The 13,920-nt window shown below is 38.0% G+C and overlaps 1 protein-coding gene across 1 annotated transcript; it reads left to right on the forward strand.

Annotated features, from left to right (window-relative positions):
- Window positions 1–888: 888 nt before the first annotated feature.
- On the forward strand, window positions 889–11,610 carry LOC142140157 (chymotrypsin-like elastase family member 1). The gene is made up of 8 exons (XM_075198009.1): window positions 889–943; window positions 2,090–2,187; window positions 3,304–3,404; window positions 4,408–4,533; window positions 7,793–7,929; window positions 8,702–8,847; window positions 10,433–10,582; window positions 11,497–11,610. Exons 1-8 carry the CDS (start codon window positions 904–906, stop codon window positions 11,503–11,505), a joined length of 807 nt encoding a protein of 268 aa, XP_075054110.1. The 5' UTR covers window positions 889–903; the 3' UTR covers window positions 11,506–11,610.
- The last annotated feature ends 2,310 nt before the right edge of the window (window positions 11,611–13,920 follow it).

Below are 13,920 nucleotides of genomic sequence, written 5' to 3' on the forward strand. Positions count from 1 at the left end.
CTTTCCTGCAGTTTTTCCATCCACTCAGTTGGCCCCACCCCCACATGCCCAGTACATGGGCTTCTCATTTTCCCATAAAGAGCACAGCATTAATCATCCTTCAATGGTTGGCCCCCAGTCCTTCTCCTGGTCTTCACTTCCAGGCTGCTCCTCACTTGCTACAACATGGCCCTTACCATGGGTTTGTCCTGCCCAGGATTGGTCTGTTTCCCTTGCCCTCCCCCTGTCCAGGGTCTCCAGGGCATATAGCGCTGTCTCAGCCTCCACTGGACAGTTGGCAGGTGGCTTGCAGTTCTGCATGCACGGTTCATGCTTCCTTTATTTCAGGGTCTTATGTGACCCTGCTCTCAATCTTACAATTTATAGGAAAATAAGAGTTTGATACATGAATTTAAGTGTCCTGATAGAGAATGAGGTATACTCAATAACTTATTAACCCCCTTAGGGTGTAAATGGCACCTGTGGGACCCCATTGATTTTCCTCTCATTGAAAATTATTTCTTTTTTTATAAAGTACCTTGCTTTGCTGCAATATACATACCCTAAAAAATGATCTTTCCATGACATATTGGTTGCTTTGCAGAAGAGATGTCAGGGGAATATAGGTGTAACTTAGGGTAAGTATTGTAGCCAGGCCCAGCTGGATACATTTCCCTTACAACTGGCAATAAAAATATTATTTCTAATAAACTCCTTGAATTGATTCCCCCAACTCATGCCTGGTAAGTACTGTTATGGAAGTTTTCAGAGTGTCCTTGAAAGAAAAATAGTAACAAATAAAACAAGGACAAATATTGTTACTGTAACATCTGAGAATATTCCCACCACGCTCCTTGTGACTGCCAGGTATATAAAAGGGGAATCACAGTTACTCTTCTACTGCACAACTGCAAGGGATCCAAGATGATGAAGCTCCTTTTACTTGCTGCATTCGTCCTCTGTGGTAAGATGTATCCACCATCAATAATCTGCTGCTTTCTTGTACCTTGTCTATCCCTCTACACCACCACTACTAGTTCCCTGTTTTATTTGTGGGCCTCATTGTTAAATGTTCTGCCAAACTTATATAAGAACTCTTCAAAATGTTTTCATTTTCAAAGGGAACAATTACAAAATAATTTGATTTATTTTATTTCTATGTGGATGGTCTGTAATCAAATATGAAATGTCATGTTTATGTTTGTTTTTGTACTTGTTCTAGGACCTCTGCACACAACCCAAAAAAACATAATTTTACCTCACGTGCTGCAAACTACATTCACCATATGGTGGGCGCAGCTAGAAGGCCTGTCGTCATAGTGTTTATTAATCCATCCTCCATATGCGCAGAAGAGCATGGCAATCTTCTACGCAACATGTAATGTTTTAGTGCGTTCCATGTTCCAATTAGTACAGAAGATGCATTTACCATAAAGATGACAGATGATGTTATGACAGGCAAGGTGCACCATGGGATAACACCACTGCCGTTTAGGCACTCTTGTTTACCTATGTGCACAGACACTTAAATAATCTCTTCTTGTGCTGTCCTTTTACATTTCTTTGGTAACTGTTCTTACTCCAAAAACGCTATCCAAATTGATCCAATACAATCATATGTAGATGGCCAAATCGATCAATAATGTGATTGGATGTGTTACTCAATTGCACAGAAATGTAATAATATATTTAGAAACAGCAAAAGTTAATCCATGTGTTGACAGTTTAACTGTTTCTGCTTCTGTACTATGCACTCTCTACCCTACACCTCCTGCCAGTCAAAGTTACACAATGGAGGGAAACAACTTGTAGACAGAATATATTAGACCTGTAGTGATTCAACCTCATGATTACAACTCAATAGACATGCATTCAGCATCTTGGCTGCTGTAATATCACCACTCACAACTGATTCTTAAACCATGAAGCAGAAATTAAATGTACACAGACACCTATTCACCACATCATATATATATATATATATATATATATATATATATATATATATATTACAATATGCTTACTGAGTTTACTATATGCTGCATTTTCAGGTGTTAAAAATGTGAATTGAGTTTTATTCAGACTTTATGTTTGATCTTTTCCCCCAAAGGACATTGCTTTGATGATGTTCGTTACATTGAGGACCTTGACGACAATGCACGTGTGGTAGGAGGATCAAATGCAGTCGCAAATTCCTGGCCATGGCAGGTGAGTGATGAGATAATATGAAATGATGTTATAACAGGAACTCACGTATGGGGCAGATACCGTATTGCTGCTATAGGAGATAAGTAGTTGTGACATCAAGGACACTAACCTCAAAAAACTTATTTTCTTAGTTGAAGTTTTGGCAGGGCTGCCATGGAAGATCAGCCTGCACTAGTAGTGAGTGCCTGAGCAGACTGTTTGCTGTAAATCACTATGACAAGTGGCTGACACTGATCACACAGATACTAGCACATTATAACTAGCAGTCTGCTTTGGAAATCAGTGCCAAACAGACTACTTACTATACATTTCTAGCATCTGTACACACGTGATTGTTGTTGGCTGATGAGAGGTGGAGTCTATAGGGGTCAGCGACTGAATAAATCCACAGTTATGGCTCTCAGTTTTCGGTATTGACCAGCATATATAACTAAGGATACATATTAGATGAGTGTCCCATTAACAAATATCAATGCACCAGATATTACACTTTAACAGTGTACAAAATCTTTAGAATTGATTGAGCAGAATGTAGTAAGCTATGCTGGTCTTTCTAAAATATATTGTAGGGATCCAGTACCAAGTAATATACTGTATTCATAATAGTACATTGTATGCATGTATAAATAGTATGTGGAAAAACAAAACTAAGAATTGTGGGTAGTAAAGAAAATATTTTTTATAATTGTACATGTTTTTCATGCCATCCTATAAGTTATAGGCTGTTATTGTGCTAAATGCGTTAAAGAGAAAACATAACCTATTCATTATCATATATACATCCACGTGATGTGTTCATAACTGGACTATAACTGTATGCAGTTTATGTGTGTAAATTGCATACAGACTCTCATTTATCTGCATCTAATGCATATGTTCCATCATAACAGTGCACTCAGCCAATACATTATTGTGAAAATGGTAAAATACTTGATTGGCCTTTACCTATTGAAGAATGCATTTCTCAGACATGGGAATACCCTCATATTTCCAGAGAGAAAGGGCTGTTACTGGAAAAATAAGAACATAGGAAGTATTAAATAGTTACTATAAATTCTGCTAGCCTCATGAAGTATATCAGTGTTACTGGTTCTGTATATCTGTTTTGTCTGCCAGGTATCTCTCCAATATATCTCTGGCAGCAGCTGGTACCACACCTGTGGAGGCTCTCTGATCCGTGTTAACCGTGTGCTGACTGCTGCTCACTGCGTGGACAGGTAACAGACACGGCAGCAATGTCAGTTATAGAGTAAAGTGTCTCTTATGGTGGCTACCGTGTCAAGTGGTTCTTGAGGGCAGCACATCAGTTCACAAAGGTTGCCAAGAAAGAACAAAGCAAACTTATCCTTTAAAATGTTGTTTTTGAGCAACACATTCTATAAATAATATACTAAACTGTACACTACTAATATATTTTCATATGCATTCACTCTGCTTGGCTAGGAATTAGATGGCGTTGCTTCTAGCTATAAGGCCTCCTACCCATTGGTGTTAATTACGTCATTTATTAGCACTTACAGCAGATTGAGCTCCAAGTGAGTTCCTAATGCTAGTAACAAACACATCGGATGCATTCGTATTTTCAATAGCATTAAAAGACGCTTTAACACTGAGCCTCCATGGCCCATACTAACTTGAACGTGCTCTGTGTGTCGGCCAAGAGGAGGACTAGTGCTTGAAGTCTAAAGACACAGAGGTCAGATTAATCGGTTTGCAAACTTCTAGGTACCATCAATTTTCTCTCCATATTTTTGGGTTTAAAGAATAATTAAACCAAAATGTAATGTTTAGCTTTGGCAGTAATATCCCCAGTAAACCCTGCTCCCAAAAGGTTACTCTCCTGGGGTCCAGCATTCAAGTTATCCAGGGAGTTTCCTGATTTATTTTGGACATAAGATCAACCTAAATTGCGGCTGCATATTTGTACGCTTGCACAGTTCAGAAAAGTGTGTGTTCAAATCAGGCCCAAAGTGCATTAATATGCACAACAAATCTAAAGTTCATTTTTGGTAGCTTCAGTGGGTAAATCATCTCTATTTATTACAGTGCACTATATTAGAGGATGTGGTGTAAATATGTATATAATTGGGCACTACACATTGATCTGTCATGCAAATGATTGCATTATTCCTTTTGAATATTTTTATTGCAAACCTGTTTTTTATTCCTACAGTATAGAAGTGGCTTATGTCTCTCTGCTTATTTCTACTTGTTATTTAGGGTAGCTACCTACCGTGTTGTCTTGGGAGACCACAATCTGAGTGTGAATGAAGGAACAGAGCAGGTTATCTCTGTGTCAGCAATCCGTATTCACGCATCCTGGAACACCAACAATGTTGCCGCTGGGTAAGTTTCTGACAGGATCTAAGAGTAAAATATAGTTTGCATCTAAATAGATTTAAGCAAAAAATATTACCTGATCTTCAAATCATATTGTCACAAAAAGCAATAATTGAGTCTTGCTCTTTTACTTTTCAGTTCACATTTTTAAAAGACATAAGATCCCTTTAAAGGGGTATTTCACCTTCAGTAGGATAATTTATTGGCTTGTACATATATAAATATATATATATATATATATATATATATATATATATATATATATATATATATATATTGCATTGAAATAAACAAATAGAACATGATGGCTTCCTCCACTAAATGACTGGGGATTATAGTAGGTGAAGCTAATATCTGCTCATCGAACATTTAAACTAAGGGAAATCTCACATTGGATTTAGGGTATATTCCTAGCTTTCACAAACATGGCATTTTACTATGTACAACACAACAGAAAACAGCGCTGATCACTGATAAACACAATCAATATGCAACCATCCGTGGGTAATAAATGTATATAAACACTTTATTAAAAATGAACCATAAAATAGACAACACTGGCCAGTGGATAACAACTTGACATATAAAAAATCAGATGAACCGACTGTGTTAACCATCAATAAGGCTGATGAACCATGGAATCGATCACTCCTAAAGAGAACCAGCTAAATGTCCCACATCAAATAAATACTAGTGTCCAATGACCCCGTTGAAGATCATGAAGTGGAGCTTGAAAATAAGTGTGGCCACACTGATGGTGGAAAGTATACGTCACCGCGATGATGGTGAACCCCACTTCAATGCTTCTAACACATGTAGTATGGAGGAGAATATGCCATAAATGCCACAATGAGAAAACCGCCACTCCTGAATGGAAATCAAAGTCGCTAAACTGCTTAAGTAGAAAGCGCAATACAGACCTGGTCCTATACTTAGTCCCGTATTGTGGTCTGTATGCGCACGCACCTCATACCCAGAACGAACTCCGGGACCTCCGTGATAGATATGTAGGTGAAGACGGCAATCCGTGTAAGTAGTAAAATAGCAGCTAGCACAATCGTGGCACCAATTGTATAGCGATGATATGGCTCAAAAAAGGCAACCTCCAAAAATCCACTAGGGATATGAGCTGGGTCATGGATTAGTGCTATCCAGCGGCTCAGTGAACATCCAAATCATCTGACGCATTTCATCACCTGCCTGGTGATTTCTTCAGAGGAAGTGCTCTGTTGTGCTCCAATGCCTCTTTAAGTATCCTTGATATAATTACTCAGTCTACAGCTGGTTCATAACGGGCACTTTGTACCTATACCATACTTGTAGTGGGATACATAGATATGGTTGATTCAATTGGAAACATACAAATATCTTATATACAAGCAAATACCAAATACTTATAATTCATATAGAGCAAAAACCAAAGCACTATTAGAGAGAACAATACATATCAAAACATATATATATATATATATATATATATATATATATATATATATATATATTATCATAATGATCATACCATCCTCCCCACATAGAGCAAATTGGATAAATTAGGACTCAGAGAAAACACCTTAGAGTCCTAAATTCTCACACTGATACCTCAACTACACATATATATATGCAAATATAATAATATACAGACACATATCTACGTCAATCTAGATAAAACGAACACTAATAATCCAACCTGAATGGACAGTGATAATAGGTTGTATAATTAATATAGAAATCTAGAAGTTACAACCTAAAGATTGAAGCATAGGTAGCCACTCGGATGACTTAAAAAAATGCTAAAAACACACATAAGGAAATATGGGTGTGTATATCGGTCAAGAGATAGAGTAGGTCCTACAAATATCATAAGTAAGCTCGTGAATAATACCGAATAAGGACCCCTAAACTAACACATCAGACCCACAAATAGGACTAATGTATCTTACAGGCGACCAAGATAAATTCATAAATACTCATGAATAGAGAATGTAACTTAAAGGATCAGGTTCAGGACAACACCTCATTGAGCTCAAGTGCTTCATTCAATCCTCTAGGACTCAAGGCATCCAGTTGATGGATCCAAAAGACCTGTTTACATAATCTTTTAAAACGATCCCCTCCTCTCGTGGTCTGTTTAATATGCTCTAGACCACATATAGATAAACCCTCTAATCTCCCATTGTGAACCGCATTAAAGTGGCGTGGAACACTATGATTGGTCTTCCTATTAAGGGTATTTCTCCTGTGTTCCAGAAACCTCAATTTCAGTGATCTAGTCGTTCTTCCAACATAAATGAGGTCACAACTACATTTCAATAAATAAATGACATAACTAGTGCTACAGCTGATAAATCCCCTCACTCTAAAGTTTCTATCTGAATGGGTGATCTCAGTCACCCTATTACTGATAAAGGAACAAGTTAGACATCTATTTGAACCACATTTGAAGCAGCCTTCTGTTTGTTTAGGCAACCAACCACCTCCTGCAGATGTCATATCCACTTTAGTCAGTACATCCTGAACCAAACTGGGCGCCAATATATTTTTTAAATTGTTGTTCCTCTTAAAAATAATCTTAGGATCTTGGGACAATATTTGTCGAAGTGACTCATCTTGTTGAAGGATAGGATAATTCCTACTAAAGATCTTCCTGATTTCCCCCGACTTATTATTATATTTGGATATAAAAGCAACCAGCCCTTTTGTATCAGCTTGTTTCCCATTTTGATTCTTAGGCCTATAGGAATCATCTTTCTGTTTTAGGCCTATAGGAATCATCTTTCTGTTTAGGCCTATAGGAATCATCTTTCTGTTTTTTAGGCCTATAGGAATCATCTTTCTGTTTTTTAGGCCTATAGGAATCATCTTTCTGTTTTTTAGGCCTATAGGAATCATCTTTCTGGTTTTTTTAGGCCTATAGGAATCATCTTTCTGTTCATCAGCCTTATTGATGGTTAACACAGTCGGTTCATCTGATTTTTTATATAAGTTGTTATCCACTGGCCAGTGTTGTCTATTTTATAGTTCATTTTTAATAAAGTGTTTATATACATTTATTACCCACGGATGGTTTCATATTGATTGTGTTTATCAGTCATCAGCGCTGTTTTCAGTTGTGTTGTATATTTTTTACATTTGAGATCTCATTGATCTCTTCAGCTGCAGATACTGATTCACACCTGATCTCCATTTTTGAATCATCTCTCCGTGCGCCAGGTTTTTCTTGTTGTTTTTTCATTTTACTATGTGTTTCTTACTCTATCCCTTATAGGAATGATATTGCTGTCCTCCATCTGGCATCCAGCGCTTCTCTGAACAACTACGTGAAACTGGCTTCGCTGCCAGCTAGTGGCGTTGTCCTGTCTAACAACCATAACTGCATCCTTTCAGGATGGGGCAGACTTACCAGTAAGTTATCCTACAAGATTGGTTTGTAACTGGCTGACTACTCAGTAGTCCAATAATCCAGTTTGTATGCATAGCAGCAGAATGGTAATGCTAACTGTTAATGTTAACTGTTAATTAATGGTAATGTTAACTGCTAAGACTACCATATTATGCAACACATGGCCTCTATCCTTGTATTAAATTAAAATAAACATATCGTATTTCATAAACTTATATTGTATATAATGGAATGTTTGCTTAACAGAAGCAAAATATGGAGGGAGCTGACATTAGACTACTTAAGGGGCTGCTGTGTAAGGCAACGTTCCCAAATGCCCGGGTGTTAACATCTCCAGCTATGCATTCAGAGAATTAGAACTTGTCTTCTGGATTTTAGGCAGTGTGTATAAAGGTGTGTTTAAGAGGCCAATAAACAGTGGTTACAAGATCACATGTCATGTTGTTATTAACAATTATTTGCCATTGAAGGACTAATCATAAAATGTTGCCACTTTCCAGCAGGGCTGTATTTACCATACATGCAAACAAGACACATGCATAAGGCAGTACATTTTACAGGATACCATATAAATTGTTTCATGTTAATTTAATGAACTCTGTCTTGCTATTTGTTTTATTTGTTCTTAAACAGTCACCTATGTTCTCAGCGGTAATAACAATAGAGGGGAGTGTGAGCATGATGTGCATTGACTCTCGATGTCTAGGATAGTGTAAATTCTAAATACAGCCTTGCTTGTCGTGCACTGGCAATAATTGTTTTCTTTTTTTCCAGCTGGTGGATCTCTGCCATCCATCCTCCAACAGGCCCCTCTGCCCGTGGTAGCCCACGCAACTTGCTCTACCAGCTCCTATTGGGGCAGCACAGTCAAAACCTCTATGGTGTGCGCTGGTGGTAATGGAGTCCAGGCCGGATGCAATGTAAGGCTTATCACAATTATAACGTTACACAGACACCTACATTGTTTAAACTGCATTTTTATTTTACTTGTTTATTTATTTGCTTTTGTTGACTGGGCGAGTGCATTAGACATAGCAATGCCTATTATTAGGCACGACCCGGAGAAATAAAAAATTACATAGTATTACTTGAGTCAACTTGATTATAAAAAATAAAATAAAAAAATAAAAGAAACACAATCTCAAATATAAATATTAAAAAACAGGCATTGTGAAAAACAGACAATGATTTGTGTCAGATCTAAAAACTGTTGAGCGTTTGCTTAGTGGTGTCAAGTATATCTGGAAGTGCTTCAATCAGCTGGAGAGAATAGACACAGACCAAGGGTCTGTATGCAAGAAATATTCTCTAAGTTACATGTTTTTTTTATAGCACTGTGAGTATATGTGAATCCTACATCATAAGCTTATAGCAGTGCACGGAATATGCTATGGGTTGTCTTTCTCACGTATTCTTGTGGTGTTCAGCTTTCTCCCTCTTCTCAGGCCAGATGTGCCAATTATTCTTATCTATGTCTTGTTAGTGACACCTCAAAGCCGTGGGCTTACATCTTGCAAAACTGCATTTCAGCGGAAAATGAATAACCTCTTTTAAGCAACTAAAATATCTATGCGAGTTACAAAAATGTTTGAACAAAGGCTTTATGAGGCCTTAACAAAAAAATCATATTTAACATATGTATGAGAGATATAGAGGGTGAAAAGGAGAGGGGAATGGGAAGTCAGTGTTTTAGATTGGGTTTAAACAGATGCAAGGACTGGCAGATATTCACAGTGACACGTCTGAAAACTTGTATGGGTGGATGATTACTGAGCAAGCCACAGAGTTCCAATATTTAGGGGTTGTATATGAGATTACTCACCCATGTTGGTTCCGCATTTAGAAACGTGAAGAAGTGCTTGTTCTATACATTGTAGAAGAAAGAATGTAAGTGAGACAGAGAGGTTGACAATAGTGCTTGATATGCTAGGGATGCAGAGACAGAACACAGATAGCATTACAGGCTGTGCTCCATTTATGAAGGGAGGATTATTAGGTGGAGTTGACTGAGTTATAGGCAAGGGCTGGTAACAAGAATCCTTGTGCCACAGCCAGTCTAGCTGACGAGGTCAGTGCATAACTAGTTCTAAACCAAACGCACGTTGCGCCCAGTATGCATGCCTTGATGAATCAGGCCCAACATGTCTTGTCATATAATAGCAGAGAGAGAAGGAGGGGGGGGGGATGTTGCAGTGCAGACAGAGCTCAGAGGCACATTCCAAAACCTCTCTAATCAATCCATCATATGCCATGCGACTGTAGTTTCCATGGTAGTCACATGACACTGTGGAAACTGTGCCGAATTCTAAGTCAGTAACAACAACTTGAATAAACAAACTCATGGTAATCATCAACCTCTTATAGTCTGCCGCAATGATTCATGTTACAAAAAACACAACTCATTTTTTCATGGCTGTTTGAAAGAATTATTTAAAAGGAAAGTTACTGAATTGTCTTTCAATTATTGTCAACTCTTACCAATAATTTTTTTTTTTACTATTTCAGGGAGATTCTGGTGGACCCCTGAACTGTGCAGCCAGTGGTGGATATGAAGTCCACGGTGTGACCAGCTTTGTGTCCTCACTTGGATGCAACGCTTACCTTAAACCAACAGTGTTCACTAGAGTGTCAGCCTTCTCCTCCTGGATCACCAGCGTAAGTGTTTATATACATTTATAGATAACAACTAATCTTGTAAAATAACAACTTTCCTTTATTGCGTGTATGCTTTTTTTCTATGTACTTTCAAATCCCACATGAATAATCATACTATAATGTGTACAGTAGGGGGGCTTATTTTAGTTAGGAAAGAGATGGTATAATTAAGAATGTATAACTATTGAAATCTTGTGCTTATATAGCTTAAGCCTCTGTTTCTTTCCAATAAATCTGAGAATCTAATCATTCTGCTTTTTTGACAGTTAGTTTACCTCGGCTTGTAGTGCCTATTGTAATGTATTTAAGTGGAGAACTAGCCTGTAACCCATCAAGGTATCAGACTGCATACAGAAGGCATTGCTCTCCATCTGCAGTATGCTACGTTCTGCTCTTAGCAGCTTCCTGAGTGCAGCTCATACTGTATGCGGAATATAACGAATTGTCCCCTATGGAGATGTACTTATATAATGCTTATATAGCTAGAAAGTCAAGACAAGTGTATTTTGTTACAGCAAGCTGCTGAATGCATATGATAGCATATCACACATGGAGAGCAATCTGTACAGAGCTTTAGAAAGTTCACAGATGTAGGCTGTAGCCAATAAGAACATTATGTTATATAATAATATTCCTTGAAATACATTAACCTATAGCAGTCATAGCTTTAGACCTCCTGTAGATAATCAGAACATTCACAAGAACAACATGCTGCTGGAGTATTAAACTGGATTTTCACAACACAAGAGGAGAGTCAACATCAATAGCAGCAACAAAATGTGTGTGAAATGTGTCTCTATGTGAAACAAAGTTCTTACCTTCAATTTGTTTGTTTTAATAGTAGTACACGATTCTTAAAGTAACAGTAAAATATGAACTCAGTTTAACCCGTTTTTGTGATGTTTGTCTTTCAGAACCTGTAAACTTACCTGATTGGAAACATAGAAACATATGTGATAACACCGAAGAACTCCATGGGAAAATATTAGATTTTTCATTATGAAATCAAAGAGATAATAAAGACATTATTGTATCTGCTTCATTTTGTTTATTCATTTTTTACGTTTTAAAAGGAAAATTATCACTGTCAGATGGACTAAAGAAGATAAATGTCTAAAGCAAAAGTCTAAAACTGCAATATACAATTGTATGCAACAATGGTCAGTAGCACACTGCAGAATACAACATATACTAAATTAATGTCTGTGTTTTAAAGTAAGGAAATTAAAAATGTGAACCAACTGGTACTCTGTCGAAAACATTGATACCCCCATCCCTCCAGTCACAAAGCATTGATACCCACGTCCCTCCAGTCATTGCTCAAAGAAGCCTGCACCCTCAGATGTATCCACCTTCACCTACATACACAGTGGAGACAGCCATTTAATGGGTTTAACCAATATTCATGAAAATGCCGCCTATCAATTCACAAGTGTAACTGGTCATACAATGCTGCATACTAAGTGATGTCACTAGTTCCTAGAGAACTGATTGATTCGGCAAAAACAGGCTGCCTCCACTACAATCAATAAACTTTGTTCTCGCACATGCTGTAATCCAAGGTCCCATATTAAGAGAAGTTGTAATGAAGCATTCTCCACTAAGATAAAGTTGTGTGTATATACCATTAACATGTTCACTACAAAATCATGTCAGCAACTAAAATGCAAAGATGCAGGGTCCTCTTGCCCAATGGTGGATTAATATTACACTGGGCTTGGGTGCTAATCTAGACATGGTCCCCATCTCCATCCTTTCTGCCAATTATCACCTCTATCCATTTCCTGTCAGGTTGTAAAATATGACCAGTATTTGCTCAGTAAGTTGTAACATTCCCATTAAATGGCAACCAGGACGTAGTATATAAATTATAGCAACTACTCAGCAAGATATAATATATCCAGTAAATGCCCAGCAAGATATATGTCCAGTTAATGACTTTTGTGAACAGCATGTAATATTCCTAATGATATAATACGCACAGTAGTTATCAGCACAATGTAACAATCCTAGTATTTGCATAGTAATATTTAATTTCTCCATTTATGGCTTACAAGGCTGATCTGTCTTTTCTATATAGAAGCAAAAATGCATCCGCCAGCATTGGTCAGCATTTGGTTTATTTGAGTTAATCATTTTCTTCATTGCCTGTATTTTATCCAAGCAATCTGTATTAGTAAAATAAATACTGCAATCATATATTATGGAGCTATGAATTGAAAACCCCTCTGCATCAAAGCTGTAACCTCTGCAAGTTAGTCCTGTGAGTCACGTTTCTGCTGTATATACAGTCCTGCTAATGGAATGATCACATCCCCACCATCCTCTGCATTCCATCTCTGTGACATAGTCCCATTGCCCATGATGCATCCATACCACTGATTGTAGTCCTGTCGGCAGTGAGTGTCATACAACACACCTTATTTTAGATCTTTCCAATTTTCTCCTAAAATACTGGTCAATTTAGTCTAATTTATGCTTAAAATCAATTGTGAGAGGTTCTTCTTAAATACACATCACTTTTGCTGGTGGTGAGTGTAACACACAATATACCTGGCCAAGGAGCCAGTTGCACATATGTGTAACACTATGAATTGCTGGGACACATCAACAAACAAGTGGAACAGAGATAATGAAGCCATAAGTATCTAAACAATGCAGCATGTGGGACCATCTCTCCAGTAACATGGCATCCAATCAACACCAACAAAAGCATATCAGGTAGATAGATCTTCCCACTCTCTTCTTGACCCTCTCCAGTCTGGCTTCCGTCCCCTTTACTTAACTGAAACTGCCCTCACTAAAGTAGCAAACGACTTAGTTTCAGCTAAATCCAAAGGTCACTTCTCCTTCCTCGTACTCTTTGACCTCTTTGCTACTTTTGACATCATCACTCATTCTCTTCTACTCACCACCCTTCACTCCCTAGGTCCTTGCAAAACAGCTCTATCCTGGTTTGTCTCCCACCTCTCTGGTCGCTCTTTTAGTGTACCTGCTTCCGATGCTTCTTCCCTCTTCCTCTTGGAGTGCCCCAATGCTCTGTCCTTTGCCCTCTGCTCTTCTCTCTCTACCGGTGTTGGGTTTTCCACGGCCGGAAAATGTTTCCCAACCCCTCTCTACACCACCTCTCCCTATGTACTTATTCAATCATTTGGCATCTATTACCACCTCTATGCTGATGACATGAAAATCTATCTCTCCTCCCCTGACCTCTCTCCCGCCTTCCTAACCCACGTTTCTAGCTGTCTCTCTGCTGTATCTACCTGCATGTCCTGAAACTCAACATCTCCAAATTTGAGCTTATCGTCTTTACTCCTGCCAGTGAAGCTATCTCTCCC

The sequence above is a fragment of the Mixophyes fleayi genome, chromosome 2 (genome assembly GCF_038048845.1).
Source record: "Mixophyes fleayi isolate aMixFle1 chromosome 2, aMixFle1.hap1, whole genome shotgun sequence".
Taxonomy (NCBI): domain Eukaryota; kingdom Metazoa; phylum Chordata; class Amphibia; order Anura; family Limnodynastidae; genus Mixophyes; species Mixophyes fleayi.

Bases quoted from the DNA above. Each gene is read 5' to 3' on its own strand.
- LOC142140157 (XM_075198009.1), top strand. From the start codon at position 904: ATGATGAAGCTCCTTTTACTTGCTGCATTCGTCCTCTGTG. The intron at 944-2,089 runs GTAAGATGTATC...TTTCCCCCAAAG, and splicing joins TGCTGCATTCGTCCTCTGTG to GACATTGCTTTGATGATGTT. The intron at 4,534-7,792 runs GTAAGTTTCTGA...TATCCCTTATAG, and splicing joins ACCAACAATGTTGCCGCTGG to GAATGATATTGCTGTCCTCC.